Source organism: Pezoporus flaviventris, unplaced genomic scaffold, assembly GCF_033815535.1.
Source record: "Pezoporus flaviventris isolate CSIRO_AGI_PZ_B2104156 unplaced genomic scaffold, CSIRO_AGI_Pfla_v1 ptg000045l, whole genome shotgun sequence".
NCBI lineage: Eukaryota > Metazoa > Chordata > Aves > Psittaciformes > Psittacidae > Pezoporus > Pezoporus flaviventris.
In genome coordinates this window covers 19,132,866-19,153,833 of record NW_026892593.1, presented here as the reverse complement: position 1 = coordinate 19,153,833, position 20,968 = coordinate 19,132,866, and the positions used below count along the sequence as shown (strand labels likewise).

The 20,968-nt window shown below is 40.4% G+C and overlaps 1 protein-coding gene across 1 annotated transcript in view; it reads right to left on the bottom strand.

The window, feature by feature from the left end:
- Nucleotides 1-1,310: 1,310 nt before the first annotated feature.
- ATP6AP1 (ATPase H+ transporting accessory protein 1) overlaps nucleotides 1,311-20,968 on the bottom strand; it is a 55,617-nt gene continuing 35,959 nt past the window's right edge. Inside the window, exons 7-10 of the mRNA XM_061467593.1 lie at nucleotides 18,331-18,572; nucleotides 17,662-17,715; nucleotides 5,320-5,557; nucleotides 1,311-2,021 (exon numbers count right to left, since the gene is read on the bottom strand). Of these exons, the coding sequence (XP_061323577.1) occupies nucleotides 1,812-2,021; nucleotides 5,320-5,557; nucleotides 17,662-17,715; nucleotides 18,331-18,572 (744 nt within the window). The 3' untranslated portion in view covers nucleotides 1,311-1,811. The remainder of the gene's footprint in view (nucleotides 2,022-5,319; nucleotides 5,558-17,661; nucleotides 17,716-18,330; nucleotides 18,573-20,968) is intronic.

Genomic DNA, 20,968 nt, shown 5'->3' with positions numbered 1-20,968 from the left:
CCTGAGTTGGGTGGCCTTGTAAAGCTGTTCTTTATTTCTTATATATCATCACCATTGAACAAAATCTGTTCCAAATTTTGTTGAATCTAGAAAAAGTCATAAGAAAGCTGTCTTCTACAAATCAAATCCTTGTAATAGCCTTCATCTCTTCTAGTTATCATTTACATGACTATTACATCAGTTTTAAATTGTCATATTCACGTAACCTTTTTTGAAGGGAGAATAAAGCAAGTCCAGTTGCCTCTCCCGACAACTAATTTTTGTAAAGAAAATGTGCCTTTCTAACACAGCTTTTTCATGTAGCCCAAATGCTAGCATTCTTTGAGGGTTTGGAAAACATTTGGGAAAAATATTACAGCAGAGGGGTCACCTTTGCTAGCTACATGACAGCTTTCTTCTTCTTTTCAAGGTCAGGATTGAATGATTCAGGAGGAATAGCTTCAGACAGCATTTAATTTACCTCTCTGACTGCATAATAAAAATGTGACACTCAGGAATGACGGGTAGAAACTATTGTTGGTCTACTTAAGTAGTTGATTCTGTCTTTCCTCTGTAACACCATCCTATGACATGGATCAAGATCAGAAAAGACAGAATTTTTCTCAGACAAATATAATTTTCTCAAAATAATATCTTTTTGTTCTTTACTAATAGAACATGCATAGTTGTAACAGAAAATTGCAGAAGAAAGAATGAAAATGTTATTTTTAGCATTTTACTATTGCTCTTTCACTATTTCCTATTTTTCCATAACATTTAATAACTCACTCTATAGTCAGATTGCCCATGAGAGGTAGTGTCTTTATTAATTACTGCAGAATCCAGCACACTCTGAATGTTTTTTGGCCTACTAGGATCATTGAGATAACCATAAACATCCTCAGACTTAAACAGCACAATAGCACAGTGCTTCTAGTGACTATATATTTGGTTTGGTTTGCTTTTTGTGTAAACTTTGTAACTCCAAAGATACTTGGAAAAGGAGGGATGCTAAGAAAATCGTCTTATCTCTGTTGAGATGCTGTCTGTGCTGGCATGTTAAATCATACTTGGTTACGAGCTTGAAAAGTGGCATTCATTGCCATAACAGCAAATACAATTTTGTGACCAGATTGGACAAGGACCTGTCTTGATGAGTAACTCCATCAGCTGTCCATGGCTAAATTGAATACCTGAGTTAGTGTTACTCAAAGTAATTCTCTCAGGCAGAAGATAACATTAGAAGGAACCTAAACCTTAATCTACACACACTCATTTGTGATACCACATCTGAATAAAGTGATGTATTTTGAAAACACTTTTCAAGACCATTTATGTAGTAGCTTGTACTTTATTAGTTCTGTACATTCCTGAATTGTTTTCTGAAGAGAAAAAAATGACAAGACATAGTTCAGCCTTCTTAAGATATAGCATCAACATGAAATCCTTACTAAAGAGGCTTTAGAGAGACCAGTAGTTTCAATATATAATTTCCTATCACATAAGTGATTTATCCTTACCATTTATCTCTGTTGTGATTTTCTTTCTTTGTCAATAATAGTTAATCTGAAGGCAGTTTGTAACAGTCTAATAGCCAGATAGACTAATGACCCCGGCAGCCTCACCTCAGATCCTTAACACAGATAGCTAATAAATTATGGTAATAACAGGTAGAATTATTATCATTGCCAAGCATAAGGATCCTTTTTATATGCAATGTAATTATCTCTTTATGCTATGCTATCTTTTTAGGTTACACATATTAGGAAGTAGAAAGGTTATAAAAATCATAAATATCAGATCAAAAAAAAACATAGCAGCATTAAGCATGGCTATTCTGTCTGAGGAACTGACAGAGATGGACCTTTGGGATCATCAAATCTGCTGTTTGTTGTGAGCTGCATGATCATATGGATTCCATATGCCAGGATCCACAATAAAACTATAGATGTCACCAAGCCCATCCAGATCCCAGGAGTGAAGAAACCTGTACAGTCACTTGCGTAGGAAAACTGGTTGTTTTCAATGTTGAAGCCTTGAATCTGAAAATGAAGGAAAGTAGACAGATTAGTGCAATTAAGCATGGATAGTAGGCCTTACCTTCAGGATACATGTGGTAGTTACAAAAACATACCTGTTAATAACCACTCACACTCTACTCACTTAAAAAGAGTGAGAACCAAATCCCTGGCATAACAATTTTCCAGATCCCCTTTTCACCCAGGAAATTTAAAGATGCAGAATTCATTTGTCTGCAAGAAGGTTTCCCACTTCAGAAATGTGTGCTACTTTTAGGCAAAGTCCCAAAGGGGACATGTGGTCAGTATTGCTCAATGACCATTTAAGAACCAGGAAACTCAAAGCTCTCAAAGGCATAAGAGTTAAGCCACCAGCCCTGAAAGCTTAAAATTTATTGAAATCCCCTGAGTTTTTTACTATTAACTCCTTGACAAGATGAACTCCTGAAATCTGCTTTAAAATGCATCTAATGAAGATGACCTTTTGGGTTGAGTTGTGGTGAAAGTTCAAACAGTTCTGAAGCCTTTCTTCCCCCCTCCTTAGACATCAGAGACTTGAAAACAGGAGAGAGGACTTGTTTTATTGAGGTGTGGGATGTGTTTGTCTATTAACATATGAAACCCATAGAAGCTTTTCCAGCAGTTAGAAAAATCTGTAATATCTCTCCTTTGACTGGATTTTTGAGGTCTGCCACTGACTGAGCTCCAACCATACTACTTTCCTCAGAAAAATGAACTAATCTGGGGATCTGTTCTCTGCTTAGCCATCACCTTCTCAAGAAGTATCAGCAAACGAAATGCCTTTGAGACCATTATCCTTCCAAAAATTTTCATAAATCCAGTCAAAGCATTAGAAAAATTATGAAGAAAGGCAAGACATGCCCCCCTCTACACACATGCACCTAATGACATAGGCAACAATTCCTTCAGAAGAAAGGGAATCTAACTGATGAAAGCAAATGATGAAAGGAAAGAATTAATTTTTCTTAAATAATTCTATATATATTAAAAAAAAGAAGACTGGGATTCTTCTGCATTTACAGATTATTTGAAATATGTGTCTAAGGAAAGCACCAAATATCATAAATCCACCAGTAAAGAAACAAGACCTTAAAACTGACTATTTTTTATGAAACATCATAGAACAATATGATTCTTTTATTTAAATCACTTCCCCCACCAGGCAGTAAGCAAGTAAGATCATGGATTTCTATTTTTCCCACTCCATGATTACTCTATGCTTAGCATGCTAATAAGAGAGGTTTTACTTCCTAGGAAAGGTGTTGGTACAAACACTGAAGAACTTAGTTTGTGGCTTGCATACCACACTGCACCAGTAAGCACTCTGGGTTTCAGTTTATTCATGGCCCAAGCACCTGAAGTTAATGTGTACATAACATGTGCGTCAAGACCAATGTCTATACTTTCCAGAATGTTGATTAAACTATTCTCATATGGAGAACTAAGGGCTATTTTGGTACTGTGGAGCTGAAGAAAATTTTAGCAGTCCAAAACGTCTCTGGGCCTTTTAGAAGAATCTTTCCAAGTCAGATTATGGTAGCTAACTTGCAAAGACTGCCTGTTTTCACTATAGGCAGTCATATTAATGCTTCTGATTAAAGCAGGATTAGAGAAAATAAGCTTTTGGGTTGGATAACTGTTTGCATAGTTTTAGAGAACACAGGTGATTACCAAAATCTTTGCTTGTTAAGCCACTGCTTTAACAACAGATGAGAACGTGAATAGGAGTCATGAAGTGTGGTCTGAAAGACTTAGTTAGAATAGAATCAGGAAGCAGGTGATGATTTATGTCATTTATAGTGAAAGAACTGATTGAAATTCTGGAAAACAATACACGCTTGTTATGACATTTACAAGAACCCTCTGAAGCACTTAGCAGATATATTTGGTTTAGAAAGGTTTTATCACTTCCGATTTAGAGGCAGAAATACTGAATTTTATTATATCAATCCTATTGTGATTTTATTGGGTTTTTTTCTATGCAGTATTATGCTCACCGAACCTTTGAGGTGAAAGCTTTAATTGTACATTCTTAAAATGCTCTGTCTACTTCTAGGCATGAGATGAAATATATGCGGGGTTCTCTTATTGTTTTTCTGAAGCTTTATCATTTCTGTGGGGGTGTTAGATTCCAGGTGGGAGATAAAAATGTGACTTCCAGCAGCATTTCTATCTATAGAAAAGCTAAAAATACTTACATGTGATTCTCTAGTTTTTATGAATGTAAAAGCCTTTTGGACAGAGACTTGTGTACTGCGGAAGTTTTAATTTTAGCGTTTGGAGCAGCATCATTTGCCATGGTTACACTGGTCTGCATTTCCTGTTAATTTTTAAATTTTTTTTTTAATGGAGTTCTTTCATCATTTGAGCTTTGACAAAGCCTTCAAGTAAAATCCGTTGTTTTCATGGCTCTTGAGTGTACACTGAACATCTGATTCTGATCAGAAATATTTTAGCCACAAGGAATCATAATATTCTTGATTTGAAAGGTTTTGGCAGTTTTTCTTAGCAATAAAGTGGACTCTAGACCACTATGACACATACTAAAGAAAAGCAGTGCTTTTGGTGGCAGCCTTCTCTTTCAGTCCGTAGGTGATTCTGAGATCCTCAAAAGGATAAAAGATATATTGGCAGAACAACCATTGCAACAATGAAACCAACAAAAAACTGCACCAGAACCAGAGCAGTTTTGGTAGTGTACAGCTATGAGTGGTGACATCCAAGGCTATAGGCACTCTTAGACAACATCCCACAGAAGTTCTTTAGGTGGTAGTGACATATATAGCTCCACAACTAAAGTGAAAGGATGTATCAGTTCAGCCTTGCCTTGGGACAAGCTATGCAAGGCTTCACTGTGCAGGTACCATGTCTCTCTATACTAAGCTGTAGTTTCCTAGGTAAACAAAGTGCAAAGAATTCAAATAAAAACAAAGTAAGCATCATAAAGCCACTCACCTAGGAGGTGCACATTTCCCATAGCAGCCCAACTTATTAAACAGGTATGTGGACTTAGTCATTCTTTGCCTGATTAAGTACATTTGGTTGTATTGGTTTTTCTTTTCTGTGGACTACATCATTGTTTTTTGTTTTTCAAAACTGTGCTTTCATGTTGTTATTGTTCAGCAACTGGCATCCTTTTTACCCCTTTATTGAATGGATCACCTAGGGGGAACAAATTCTCTTTTACATTTTCCCTCAAGCTGAAATGAAAGTAAAGGCATTATGAATGTGTGCTGTTCAGCACCTACAATAGCAAGTAATAGTTCTTGAAATCATCTCTGAAATGGCAATGTGTACTCACTTGCAACCTGGAAATGAAAACATCCCAGTTTTTTGCCTCATTGTTGGATGGAATAAGCCTTGCAGGATAAAGATTGCTTGTTCCCACCAGCTGACAATGAGATGAATACTCTGCAGGAGCAGAGATGACAGAAACATTAAATTTAGCAAACTCTTCTCCATCTTCTACAATCTCAACTGAATCTAAAGTGGACCAGTTTCTAGCTGAGCCTTCGTAGAACTTGTTGGTCATTAAAAACCTACAAAGGAAACAGAAGGGGAAAAAAGAAGTCAAAATGACAGAAGGAAAAAGTCAGTATTCATTTGATGAAGTACTGGTGGTAGATAAAATTTCACTGTTGCTAGCTGCAGACATCACAGTTGGTATCTTAGCTTGGCCTCCCATGTCATTAGGATTGCTCATAAATGAAGAGATTCTGTGAATATGCTTTTACTACTTACAGTTTCATCTCAAAAGTATAGCTTTCCATAGCTGTGGCAGGCAAGAAACAAATGCAATTTCATTCAAGGGCCTTTGCTAGTGCAGTATTTCAGCAGTTACCAACAGTTTATAATCACTGGAGCAGAACCTGAGAGACTGTCAGTCAGCCTGCAGTGGCTCTCAATAAACATTTTATGAGGTTTTCTGAAAATTGCTTTTATGTTAGGTGCAGGCATGATAACCAGTCTGATTTATCATTGCAATTCTTCCTTGGCTCAGATGCCTAAATGGCAATTTCCTTCGCAAATGTCTGAATTTGCAGGGGAAGACAGTTTTCTCTCACTGGAGGGTAGGGAAGGGTCATCAGTTCTAGTCTCCCAGCTCATAGTGGGTAAGGCACAAATAACTATTTTCTCATTGTGAAAAGGTCTGTCTATGTGTGGTATCGCAGCTGTTTCCAGTAGTTTATAATCATGGGCTTTATACATATGTTACTACCATTGCAGTCTGAATACCTCCCAAATAAATGTTCTGAAACAGAAATAATTGAGAACATCCAGAAATATATCCCAGTCCTTTGCAGATCAGGACTATACCCTGGTCTTTACCACTTTTTACCCAGTTACTTTTAAGTATTCAAGTTATCTCATAAGGATAGGATAAAGTTTCCTCCTTATTGTATGCTGATTAATACTTTAACCTTACTTGGTCTATGAATGTATTGTGGAAGGTTTTTTAGTTTTGCTTATTGATAACCGCAAAGAATTTAGAAAAGGAAGCTTTTAGCAATAAAAGAGGCTCGCTACAAAATGAATTATTCTGCTTCTGCACAATGCAAAACCCACTGTATGTGGATTTTAAAATCTGGGATAATACCTAGATGAAATTATGACAAGTTTGAAAAATAAGCAGTCATCTATAAATATAGCACAATATAGAATATTTTCTGGTCTGGTGGGTACATATGTATAGAGAATATTCTCTGTTGTAGAATATTGCTTACTTGTTAAAATCAGTTGCTTTCAGTAGCACAACACAGAGTCTAAATTCAACACAATGCACCATAGGAGCTTTTGATTCATAGGACTTTCAAATCCTCAAGGGCTTCAAAATGCTTAAAGGAATCCTAGAACTCAATGTGTCATTCAGGTGAGAAAAGGATGTTTTGCTTTATTGCATTTCTTGCACTTTAAGCCTAAACAGCTCTTTCCATGCAACATTCAGCTGGAAGTGAAATATTCAGCATCAGTGAAAATGGAAAAAACATTTCCATGTCATCTAACACACATTCACAAATATTTATGGAAAATATTCTATTGCTATACTGAAAAAGCTACAAAATTAAAACATGCATTAACTTAGATGTTAATTCCTCGAAGAAAGGCATCTGATATAGAGCCCAATCTGAACAGAATTTCCATCATGTCCCAGTACAGTGCCACAGGCAGTAGCTGAAGGCCAGTTATAAACACAGAAAAGTTGACTTAAATGTTCGTGCAAACCACAGATGCTGGGTGTGCTCTGTACTTTTGCTGAGCAGATAAGTGGCAAACGAGGAAATTTTTCAGAGACTTACCATATGAACAAACAAGTTTTATAGGGTTATGTATGTGAGTACAATCCAAAGTGACCGCCACAGAATCATAGAATAGTTAGGGTTGGAAAGGACCTTAAGATCATCTAGTTCCAGCCCCCCTGCCATGGGCAGGGACACCTCACACTAAACCATGCCACACAAGGCTCTGTCCAAACTGGCTTTGAACACCACCAGGGATGAAGCATTCACAACTTCCCTGGGAAACCCATTCCAGTGCCTCACCACTCTCACAGGAAAGAACTTCTTTCTTATATCCAATCTAAACTTCCCCTGTTTAAGTTTTAACCCATTACCCCTTGTCCTGTCACTGCAGTCCCTAATGACGAGTCCCTCTCCAGCATCCCTATAGGCCCCCTTCAGATACTGGAAGGCTGCTATGAGGTCTCCACGCAGCCTTCTCTTCTCCAGGCTGAACAGCCCCAACTTTCTCAGCCTGTCTTCATACGGGAGGTGCTCCAGTCCCCTGATCATCCTCGAGGCCCTCCTCTGGACTTGTTCCAACAGTTCCATGTCCCTTTTATGTTGAGGACACCAGAACTGCACACAATACTCCAAGTGAGGTCTCACAAGAGCAGAGTAGAAGGGCAGGATCACCTCCTTCGACCTGCTGGTCACGATCCTTTTGATGCAGCCCAGGATACGGTTGGCTTTCTGGGCTGTGAGAGCACAATGAAGCCGACTCATGTTCACTTTCTCATCCACCAACACTCCCAAGTCCTTCTCCACAGGGCTGCTCTGAATCTCTTCTCTGCCCAACCTGTAGCTGTGCCTGGGATTGCTCCGACCCAGGTGGAGGACCTTGCACTTGGCATGGTTAAACTTCATGAGGTTGGCATCAGCCCACCTCACAAGCATGTCAAGGTCCCTCTGGATGGCATTCCTTCCCTCCAGCGTATCAACCAAAGCACACAGCTTGGTGTCATCGGCAAACTTGCTGAGGGCGCACTCAATCCCACTGTCCATGTCAGCGACAAAGAGGTTGAACAAGACCGGTCCCAACACCGATCCATGAGGGACACCACTCATTACTGGTCTCCAGTTGGATATTGAGCCATTGACCACAACTCTTTGTGTGCGGCCATCCAGCCGGTTCTTTATCCACCAAGTGGTCCAGCCATCAAACTGATGTCTCTCCAATTTAGAGACAAGGATGTTGTGTGGGACTGTGTTGAACGCTTTGCGCAAGTCCAGGTAGATGACATCAACTGCTCTACCCCTGTCCATCAGTTCTGTAGCCCCATCATAGAAGGCCACCAAATTGGTCAGGCAGGATTTCCCCTTAGTGAAGCCATGCTGGCTGTCACCAAGCACCTTGTTGATTTTCATGTGCCTTAGCATGCCTTCCAGGAGAATCTGCTCCAAGATTTTGCCAGGCACAGAGGTGAGACTGACTGGTCTGTAGTTCCCTTTGTCATCCGTTTCCCCCTCTTGAAAATGGGGGTTATATTTCCCTTTTTCCAGTAATTGGGAACTTCACCCGACTGCCAGGATTTTTCAAATATGATGGCCAGTGGTTTAGCAACCTCATTTGCCAGCTCCTTCAGGACCCGTGGATGGATTTTATCAGGTCCCATGGACTTGTGCACTGGACCTGATGAAATCCATATGTGGAGAACACTTTCTCTTCATATTGCAACAGAGACTAAAATTTTAGGTTACTTGCAGTTTTATGAGGATTATCATTCTAATTAGTGAACTAGCTGAGCATGCTTAACTTAATAACACAGGCTTTTATCCTTAGCATTTTTCCAAACAACTGAGAGTGAACAGCCTCCAACAAGCACATGCTTATCCGGTACAACTATAATTCAGTAAACAATAACAAAGCCATTCAAACAACAAAAAGCAATAGAATTACTTAATTTAGTTTAATATTTTCTCAGATGAGTAGACAGCAAATAGAATGAGCACAAAATAGCAAATGAATGACAAGGGAATAGAGTTAACAAAGATTTTATCTTCAGAATTGCAAATGCCTTGGCTTTTATGGGAAATGCTGTATTCGTATTAAACATCAGTCCTGAATCCTTTTGTTCCAGGTAGCCATATGAACTCTAACTCCCACCACCTGGTACAGATCACCATCTCATGCACCTATTCATTACAAAGAGAAATATTTCAAGAAAAAAAACTAGCAGGAATTACTACTGTGTCAAAGATTCAAAGAGAAACACCACCATTGGGTAAAAGACTTTAAAACATGTTTTTGAATCAGTTCTATTCTGTACATGCTATAAGCAACAGTCAAGTACTTATCAGTATAAGTGGGGTAAATACTAATGCTCTGCACTTCCATTTACTTTGACACTTTTTCCCAGAGAAGATGACAGACAGGTGCTTGAACATCTGGATGTCATCAGCTGCTGAGAGAACTGACATGCCTCTTCCAGCAAAAACTACTGCCCACTGCTCCCTGCTGTGGCAGCAGCTCACTTCTCTAAAACTAGCACAACCAGAACCACTGCACAACTACACCCTAACAGCTCACCTCTCAGTGGCAAGTGCAGAAGGGTGAATGGGGCTGATGCTCTTGCTAGAGAGAGGGAGAAGGAGATGGCAGCTCTTTGCATGAGAGGAAGCAGCTATTGACGCTGCTAGCAAGAGGTGGGATATGACTAGCACAAAGTGGGAGACTAGTGGTGTGTCCTTGTTTCAGCTGGGATAGAGTTAATTTTCATCCTAGTAGCTGGTACAGTGCTTCGGTTTTGATTTAGTGTGAGAATAATGTTGATAACACACCAATGTTTGAATTGTTGCTAAGTAGCACTTACTCTTTCAGGGTAAATATCAAGGACTTTTCAGTCTCTTCTGCTCTGCCAAGTGAGGAGGAGCACAAGAAGCCAGGAGAGAGCAGAGACAGGACACCTGACCCAAACCAGCCAAAGGGGTATTCCATACCACAGCATGTCATTCCCAGTATATAAACTGGGGGAGAGTCACACAGAAGGGACCAATTACTGCTCAGGTCAGGCTGGGCATTAGTCAGTGAGTGGTTAGCAGCCGTACTGTGCAACATTCTTTTTTCCCCTCAGGTTTTATTCCTCTCTCTCTCCAGATCCTTTTTGTTGCTACTACTAATTATTATTATTGTTGTTATATTGTTATTATTTTATTTCAATTACTAGACTGTTCTTATCTCAACCCACCGGTTTTGCCACTTTCTCATTCTCCCCTCCATCTCACCACAGGGGCAGGGGGAGTGAGGGAGCAGCTGCATGATACTTCGTTGCCACCTGGGGTTAAACCATGACATGGAGGTAAAGGCAGGCTCCAGATCCAGCTCATGCTCTGGAATTTAGAGCCTCTTTTATTGATTAATAAATTGAGCTATGTCCTGGGTTCAGCAGCAGCAGCCATTTTTTCTCCTTCTTAGTAGCTGGTGCAGCACTGTGTTTTTGACTTTCAGCCTGGGAACAGCGTAAGTAACACCAATGTTTTTAGTAGCTGCTCAGTAATGTTTAGTCTGACCAAGGACTTTATGAGTCTCATGCTCTGCCAGGGAGGAAGGGAAGCAGGGAGGAATCAGAGACAGGACACCTGACCCAAACTGACCAAAGAGGTATTCCACACCACAGCATGTCATGCCCAGTATGTAAACTGGGGGCAGATACCCAGAAGGGTTAGATCACTGCTCGGGTTGGGCTGGGTATCAGTCAGCGGGTGGTGAGCAGTTTTATTCTCTTCCCTTGCTATTTCCCTTATCATTATTATTATTGGTGGTAGCAGTAGTGATTTGTGTTATACCTTAGTTACTGCAGTGTTCTCATCTCAACCCATGGGAGTTACATTCTTTTGATTCTCCTCCCCATCCCTCCAGGAGCGGGGGGAGGAAGGGGGGGAGTGAGAGAGCGGCTGCATGGTTTTGAGTTACAGGCTGGGCTTAAACCATGACAGTTCTTTTTGGTGCCCAACATGGGGCACGAAGTGTTGAGATAACAACAGATCTGACCAGAGTGTGTCTAATCATATTTGTGATGAGCATTCATTGTTTCGGATTAATAGTCACTTGTTACAATGCTGATTTATTTGCTCTCAAAGTTGCTGCTCTTGATCTCACAGTTTCAGCATGTCGCACCTTACCTACAGCCAGTATTTTCTGTTTTACTGTTTATCGGCTCAGAGGCTTGGGCTAAGGTTCTTGTTTTGCTGTAGTTTATGGCAATGACTTGTAATACAATAGACTCATTGATTATGAAACTGACCTGACTTGCGTTCCCAGTGTGGTCATCACCTCTATACTTTGGGAGGTATATAATGGAAGTATTTAGCAATTAGACGTCTCTTTTTCCCTCCTTGGGTGGTCAGTCTATGAAGAAGACATTCCCTCATGCTCCCAGTAGTGTCGTCTGCCCCCCCCACCCCCCCCACCCCCAACCATTTACAGAATCATTTGAAAGTTCTGAAGGTTTTGAATGGCCTTTGTATACCCTTGAGTCCTGCCTGTTGATTGTGATGGGGATCAGCATGTTGGCACGCATACAGAGTGTGTTTTAACCACGACCGTTACGTCTGATCTCAAAAGTTAAGCAGAGTCAGGTTTGGGTCTTGTCCAGGATTAGACGACAATATAGGAGGACCAAGAGATTTTCCCCAAGGCTGGACAGCCACGAGTGGCAGGGTGTGTGGGATAATATGGACAAGTATCTAGGCCAGTGGCCCTTCCAGTGCTTTGGAACTTCACCACTGAACAAGTGCAAAATCCAGAAAAATTAGTAAAACACTTAAATGAGGTGTGTGGTCATCCTGGCCATACCAGAGACGGACAAATCATGACAACGTGTTGGGGCTTGGCCTATGCTTACAGAGCCCTGTTCAACACCATCCAGCACCTTCAAAAAAATGTCTCCGGATCTGGTGGCAAAGCAACAACAAGCCTTTGAGCAAATTAAACGCGAGATAGTTCATGCAGTAGCTCTTGGACCTGTCCGGACCGGGCCAGATGTAAAAAATGTACTGTACACTGCAGCTAGGGAGAACGGTCCTACCTGGAGCCTCTGGCAGAAAGCTCCAGGGGAGACTCGAGGTCAACCCCTCGGCTTTTGGAGTCGGGGATGCAAAGGATCTGAGCCCAGCTATACCCCAACTGAGAAAGAGATACTGGCAGCCTATGAAGGGGTTCGAGCTGCTTCGGAAGTGATTGGCACTGAAGCACAGCTCCTCCTGGCACCCCAGTTGCCTGTGCTGGGCTGGATGTTCAGAGGCAGGGTCTTCTCTACACATCATGCAGCCAATTGTACATGAAGTAAATGGGCTGCACTAATCACACAACAAGCTCGAATAGGAAATCCCAGTCGTCCAGGCATTCACCATGGACTGGCCAGAGGGCAAAGATTTTGGAATGTCACCAGAGGAGGAGGTGGTGCGTGCTGAAGAGGCCCCACCATATAATAAACTGTCAGAAAGTGAAAAGCAGTATGCCTTGTTTACTGATGGGTCCTGCCGTATTGTGGGAAAGCATCGGAGGTGGAAGGCAGCCCTCAACTGAGGAAGGCGGGGGGAGTGAGCGAGTGGCTGCGTGATTCTGGATTGCCAGCTGGGCTTAAACCACAACAAGCTATTAAAGCTTGGTCCTCTCTGGTGTAATTTTCTGTCTTCAAGGGATGCTCTCCTCCATCTCAGTAAATGGCCTTTTAAGGGAAAAAAAGGCAGGCAGGAATCTAAGATCTGCTCCTTCCCACATCTTTGCCCTGCCTGTGTCCTGTTTATTGAGGCAAACTGTAATCTTACCAAGGAGTCATCTTGAACAAGAAATGTAATAAAAAAGTGAAACAGAAAGGGAAAACAGAGGCTGCAATGTATCTCTGTGCATTTTAGAAGCTCTTGACAATAGACATGCTGAGATAAACAAGGTGAATAAAGTGTTCCTGAATCTTGAAAAGATCACTGTTTTGTTCTGTTTCTGTTGAGTATATCTTACAATTTGCATGATACACCATGCAATATTGTATTATGGTAGTTAACAGAGGCCTAAAATGATGTGGTTGTCTCTTAAGTCAAGAGATAATCCAACAGAAAACAGCACAAATAACAAGGTGTGTCTTTAGCTGCAAGTTTTCTTCATAAGGGCTTCTGAGGTGTTATGGGTTGATGCTAGCCAGCAGCCAAGCATCCATGCAGCTGCTTTCTCAGTCCCTATCGCAACAAGGGAGGGAGGGAGAATAGAAAGAGCAAAAAATGACAAAACTCACAGGTCAAGATAAAGACAGCTTAGTAAGTGAAGAAAAGAGGGGGAAAAAAAAGCGATACAGAAGCAAACACCTCCCACAAGCAGGGCAATGCACAGTAAGTGCCCAACTTTGCTGGAAGCCACTCCCCACCTTCTTCCTTTTCCATTTTTTTATTGCTAAGCACCTGTTTCATACATAAAGATAATCAGTTTAGGTATTTTTGCGTCTAAGTGCCCTGAAGGCCTATTAAAAACTAGATCACACCTAACCCAACAGAGTAAATCAAATTCTCCTGCAAAACACAGCCAGACTATGCTTCCTTAATTACTTGCTGGTCATGAGAGTGATCAAAACTTCATCTACACTCTTTTCAAGTCTCACCTATTGTGGAGCCTGAGTTTCTTATCCCAGCTTCAAAGGGCTGTTTATGCATTTTGGTATTTAATTATAATGTATTCAAGTAGACACAAGTCAAGAGAAACTTTGTAAGTATTTCTGCCTTTACTACAATAAGCTCAAAGGATGTAAAAAAACCCATTCCAGAATAGGAAAAAACATGAACCATTCACCTTTTGTACTGATATTCTCTTTCAATTTACAGGCAGTGTGCCTGCAGAGTTGCTTCAAATTTCTTCTCTTCAGATGCACCTCAGATTCATGACCACATTAAAGTTTTCTTCCAATAATTAATTAAAATGGTAAGATTTTAGAATACGAACTACTAAACATAAGTCTGAATAACCCTCATTAAGTCCATACACAGGCACTGCACTAACATCACATTTGATCTTATTATGCCTGCTGGAGCAATCAAAATCTAAGATAAATGTTTCAACTGCCAAAGTATTTTGCTTCTGTATGAGCATCCTAAGGCTGCGGTTTCATGTTGCATAGTTAAGCAAGACCTGTTGACTACTTTAAATAAAACAACTCCTCTAAGACCTATCCGTTAACTCCGTTGTTAGTTTTGCAGCACAGTGTCATGCTCCACAGGACTTTCAAGCGCTTTTTGATTGAGATTTTTTCTTGGAACTGAAATTTTACTGGAAAGCATGGTACTATGCTAACGATGGTCACATTCAGGACAAATGTAGAAAGCAATCAGATTACAGGAGAGCAGCTAAGACCTGCACTAGTATGAGTAAAGATGCAGAACAAGAATCCCAGGCACTGTTTTGGTGGGTCTGTCTGTACAAGAGTGAGGCAGATAGTAGACAGAAACACCAGGGCAGCACCAGAGAAAACGGTATTTTGTGCCTTGGAGTAAAAGCAAAGACCCAATTTGGGGAGAGTTTTGGTTGGAGAATAGCATTTTTTTAATAGAATCCAAGGAAAATTTTTCCTTAATTCCCCATGGTGTTCAGGGAAATGCACGCCCTTTGATAATTTACAGTACTGAAACAAAATAATGCTTGACTCCATCACTAAAGACACAGCTAAATACATCAGTCAAAAGGAGGTAAAAATACTATACTAACAGCAATCTTGTCTGTATATTATGTTCTTTCACAAATTTCTAGATGCTTGGTGTGGAGGGGAGATGTTAAATAACAAAGCAAGTTTGGGTTTTGACACAGATCATGGTCTCTGATGATGACTGAAAGTGTCTATATGAACTCTAATTACAGTGTCAAACTCATCACCAATCCTATTCAACCCAAGTCCTTCCAGGGGTCCTTTTACCTAAATCTAGAATGTTCTTCAATCTCAGTTTAAGTAATGGTATCTATTCCTTCATGCTTACCAGCTTGATGTCACATGCCTCTTTCACTCTCCCATTAAAATGTTGTTCAAGTTTGATTACCTCCTACATTATTACTTTAATATTCCTCTCTTTGGTTTCCTTGGATTTTGATTTCTCTTTTTCAAGATGGCAAAAGTATTTTTAGATGGCAAAAGTCATTTGTCTTTCTGCTGCCCAAGCAAACATCTAGTTCATCCTCTTACATGCGTAAATTTACTTCAATGCAAGTTTTCTGGCCCAAATTCTTCCCAAATAAATTTAAGTAATTAGCAGATGTAGCTACATGACAAGAGCATGCCACATTATTTTTGCCAGAGCTTAAGAAAATAATTTTAACTGCTGTTCCTGCTGCTGAGCAAAGAACTGAGGATTGTGGACCAGCAGCTATATGGTAACTCTCAAACAGTAGCAGATATTTTCCCAATCCCTAGAATCCACAAGTGAGAGCAACAGCTTCAAGTTCTCAAAGAGTGGTGGTGAATGGAGATAAAATCCAGTTGGTGACCAGTCACAAGTGGCATATTTGGGCCAGTTCTGTTAAATATCTTTACCAATGATCTGGACAAAGGGTTGAGCGCACCCTCAGTATATTTGCAGACAACACCAAACTGGGCGGGTGTATCAATCTGCTGAAGGCTCTGCAGAGGGATCTGGACAGGCTGGATTGATGGGCTGGGGCCAATGTTATGATGTTCAGCAAGGCTCAGTGCTGGGTCCTGCACTTTGGTCCCAGTAACCCCATGCAATGCTCAGGCTTGGAGAAGAGTGGTTGGAAATCTCTAGCAGAAAAGGACCTAGAGGTGTTGGTCAACAGTGGCTGAACATGAGCCAGCCTGTGGCCAAGAAGGCCAACAGCATCGTGGCTTGTACCAGAGTTAGTGTGGCCAGCAGGACTAGGGAAGGGATTATCCCCCTGTAGCCAGCACCAGTGAGGCTGAACCTCAAACACTGAGTTCAGTTTTGGGCACCACACTACAAGAATCATTGAATTATACAATGGTCAGAGCTGGAAGAGACCCTAAGAATAATCAAGTTCTAAATCCCCTTCCACTAGACCAGGCTGCTCAAAGCCACATCCAACCTGTCTTTGAACACTTCCAGGGATGGGGCAGCCACAGCTTCTCTGGGCAACCTGTTCCAGTATCTCACCACCCTCATAGTGAATACTGTTTTCCTAGTGCCTAACCTAAATCTACTCTCTGTTTAAAGCCACTCCCCCTTGTCCTATCTCTACATGCCCTTGTTAAAAAGCCCCTCTCCAGATTTCTTGTAGGCCCCCTTTAGGCACTGGAGCTGCTCTAAGGTCTCCCCAGAGCCTTCTCTCCTCCAGGCTGAACAAGCCCAACTCTCTTAGCCTTTCTTCATAGGAGAGGTGCTCCAACCCTCTGAAAATCTTCATGGCCTCCTCTGGACTTGGTCCAACAGGTCCATGTCCTTCTTATGTTGGGGGCCCAAAAGCAAGAAAGACATTGAGGTGCTGGAGCATGTCTAAAGAATGGCAAAAAGCTGGTGAAGGTCCTACAGCACAAGTCCTGTGAGGAGCAACTGAGGGAAATAGGGTTGTTTAGTCTGGAGAAAAGGAGGCTCAGAGGAGACCTTATTGCTCTCTACAACTGCCTGAAGTGAGGTTGTAGCAGGCTGGGTGTTGGACTCTTCTCTCACCTAACAAGCAATAGGACAAGAGGAAATAGCCTCAAGTTGCTCCAGGAGAGGTTTGGATTAGATATTAAGAAGAATTTCTTCACAGAAAGGGTTGTCAAGCATTAGAACAGGCTGCCCAGGGAAGTGGTTGAGTCACCATCCCTGGAGGTATCTAAAAGATGTGTAGATGTGACACTCAGGGGTATGGTTTATTGGTGCACTTGCTAGGTTCACTGCTAGCTTAATGGCTGACTCATCTTTTTATCCCAAGTCTTCCCATTCCCTAACTCTTCTTCCCTCTTCTGATGTTAGGAGAAACATGGTCTTGTCACCATCCCTGAGGCAGGAAAATTATGAGGTTTTGCACCCCTTCTTAGCCACAGACTAGCTCTGACAAAGTACACTGGTAATCCCTATTCAGACTAAATACTCTGGCCATGCAAGCAGACTTCAGCCCCTAGAACTGTTTACAAATCACAGTTAGATTTCCCTGAAACAGGATTTTATCTCATCCTATTAGCAAAACAGGATGATGCATATACCAGTACCTTAAAGTATGTTTGCCTACACCACTTTTTCAGACCTTCACCTGAGCATATTAATATAATCTGTCTATAAAGATTGTGTTATTGTTCTCCTGCATAGTAACTCTTCAGAACAGAAAGGAAATTGTAATTTCAAAGCAATTTTCACTTCTTTTCTTGTTTTGCTTCTAATTTACAAACAGGCTTTGCACATCACAAAGGTCTATTTAAGAATAAATCATAACTTACCTTATCTCTAGGCTGCTGATTCTATTCACTGGCCTTGTATATTTTAATGACAGTCTAAGTATAAGAAACAGATTTTTAATGTTACAGTAGTCAGCTTTAATTAGATCATTGTGACATTTCAAGCAGAGGGAATATTCTAAATCAACAGGCAATTACAAAAGTCATATAGCAAAGGTTCAGTACACAGAAGAATAATTCTAAAGGTTTTTTTTTTCACCTAGGAGCAGGTGCTTCAAAGTAAAGGAAAACAGAGATCATGTTTCATTAATGTACTTCCAGCTGAATTACTACCCACTAACTGGCAATACTTCCCTTCAAGGGAATTTTACAATGAAATTATGGTCTCACTAATGCCAGTGGAGGTTTCTGTGACTGTGAGATCGGGCACAGGGAAACATGTTTGGACCAATATAAACCAACAAAGAATTAAGGACTGTAAGAGAGAAAAAATTGTGAAAATAAGGGACTGCATCTGAACAATTTTAGTGGTCTTGACTCCATATTTTTTCCTCTAAGAATATCTAATTTAGTTTTGGTTTGGTTGGGTTGGTTTTTTTTTAATTTGGATGCTTTGGAAGAAGAAAATTAAAATTAGTATCGACATGCATCATTTCTGATTAATTTTCAGAATCACATGTATTATGATACAAAATTTCTTGTGCTACTCACGTTGTATTGCTGTCTGAGCACTCAGAGGAAGAAGTATCCACAGTACGTGCTACAAATGTTGCATTTGTCAAATCTATAAAATCTGAACTGCTGGTTTTGAGGCTGAAATTACTAGCATAAAAAAGGATGCATATATCATTTCCAGTGGTCACATTCAGGGGAGAATATGATAAACTGTCTTCTTCCTCAGTGGCCATTAATTGTCGTCTTAATTCCCCCACTACTGCAGTTCTTCTAGAAATCTGAAATGACAGCACATTAACAATTCATCTCCTTTGTAAGAGATAATCTCAAATGAGCACACACTTTCACCATTCTGCTCCATGACCACCCACCCTTCTTAAATTCTAAAGCAACCCCAATATTTATTATTGCCTGTCTACTTAATTGGCAATATGGAGGCTAACAAAGTGGTGATAACCTAGGTACCCATGGTCAGGTGTCCATAATGTGAAAACAAGCACTACTGATATTAAGCAAATTAATGTAAACCCATGCTGTTAATGCTGAATTAAGACAGCAGTATGCATTAGTGCTAACAGGTTAAAGATTTTATTTTTTTTCTCAGAAGAATGTAATGAAAGAAATTAACTTTTTTCCTGCGATAAAATCACAAGAAAACTTCAACTTGCCAGTTCAATGACCATTTTCCCTTAGAAACAATAAGAGGTTTTGTACTCTTTAACAGGCATGAAAGCAACAGCTTAACTACCAGTGTTATATTTAGGCTCTTCTGATGTCTTCTGAAAATAGATCAATGCTCATTTGGCTGGTGTGATGAACTCCTACGGGACTTCACTGCATATACACGTTTTCTTTTAGGGGGTTTCCAGGAATTCCCTTTAATAGGTAATGCTTTTTTACAAATGTGCACAGGGCATCGTTGGTAAAACAGCCCTATTGATATCAACTGTAAAAGCTATCTGACCTTTTCAGATGATAACTTAATCCTGTTCATATCTTGTTCTTCACTTCTTACTGTTCATATCTGGGCTATTCCATTTATTTTTAAGACCCATTTCAGCTTTATAACTTTGTATTCTACAAGTGGCCTCTACCCTTGCATAACTTCGGGATACAATAAATGAGAGGCATCACAGGGGTTACCAGAACTATAATTATGTGGAGTAATAGCCTGTAACCCCTTTTAACAGGTTTAAATACAGGCAAGGACCATTTTCCAGTCTGAAACAAGGCATCTAATATCACTTTATAACCTGCCTGTGGAGAGAAGCCCCAGAAGATATTGTCACTGTAACTGCTGCTCTCAGGCCATCTGTTATATACAATGCATCTCATCCTATGAACAAAGCATAATGAACTGAGTTAAAAACCTTTGACTAAACACTCAAATGAAGATTGCAATCTCCCTCTCCCATACATGCATACTTTATGAATTTCTTTTTAATTCAGAGTAGTGCCTTTTCAAGTGCATCAGAACATGCATTATTTTAAATGAATACCATTTTCTTTAAGAGAAGAGTGTACAACAAAAGAAAATATTCAACTTTTGATATAAAACTTTTAATCTCCCCTTAGGCTCTCCTGAAATATAATCATTTTATTTCAAACTGAGAGGAAGAGCTGAAGTCTAAATTATATCCTGTCTAACAATTGACTTCACTATGTGGGCCTCATGTATCATCTAAAGAGGGCTTTAAAATCCACCTGCTAATAGCTGAAAACAATGCAGCATTGGAGACTGTGATTGGGCTAACTTGGGGGATTAGGTTTAAGTATTTCAAAATAAAAAGAAAGCTATTAAAATAGAATCATGAAACTACAGCTTTATTTCTCTTACTCTGCTGCCAGTACTTTGTGATGAGGCTCTCACATAAAGATTCCCTTCAGTCTCTAAAAAAGCATATGAACCAAAAGAGTGTTTGCTTGTGAAGAAGAGGTGTCTAGTTTCCCATGATTAAACCTGTTTTAATAAATCTACCTATGCTGAAGAAGGAAGACAATGCAGCTTAATGAAAGCATTTCTGAAAGTGGGCTTTATTTTGGTCATATTTGTAGTTGAAAATACAGGCAGTCGTGGACTGTGCAGCCCTGTGAGTCTTCACTTGCTCAGCTATAGGCAGGCAGGACTACTACACTAAACAGGAGCCTGAAAGCATCAGCTCTGGAGGAATGTCCCCCAAACTCTTACCAGCCTGTGTATTCATCCCTCAGCCTGGAGATGTGTTTCTCTAAGATACCTGTGGGTGAGGTAATTCAGCACATTCACAATCAGAGATTCACGAAAATTTAGTCTTGAGGCTGGAAGGAGGATGTGTGACACATCCCAGTGTGGGACCCACTGGAGACCTGAAGACAGCAGTTGCTCCTTCCCATTGACCTGCAGTGGGAAGCTGAGAGCTCTCCAGTACATCCCTGACTCTATGTCTTAAGCACATTTTCTTACTCTTTTGTTGCTGCACAAGCATGAGCTTACTGAATTAAAATCATTCTCTCCATGCCATATATTTCATGCTAAACTGTAAATGACAAGATGTTTCTTTGAGAAATGGATTATATTTACATTGAGTTATTGTAAATCATATTAGATTGTTTAGGAAAAATCCACAGTTGCAGTGTTGTCAATCATGAAACAATATTTTATTCCGTTGTTTAGTGCCCACTTTGCCTTTACCTA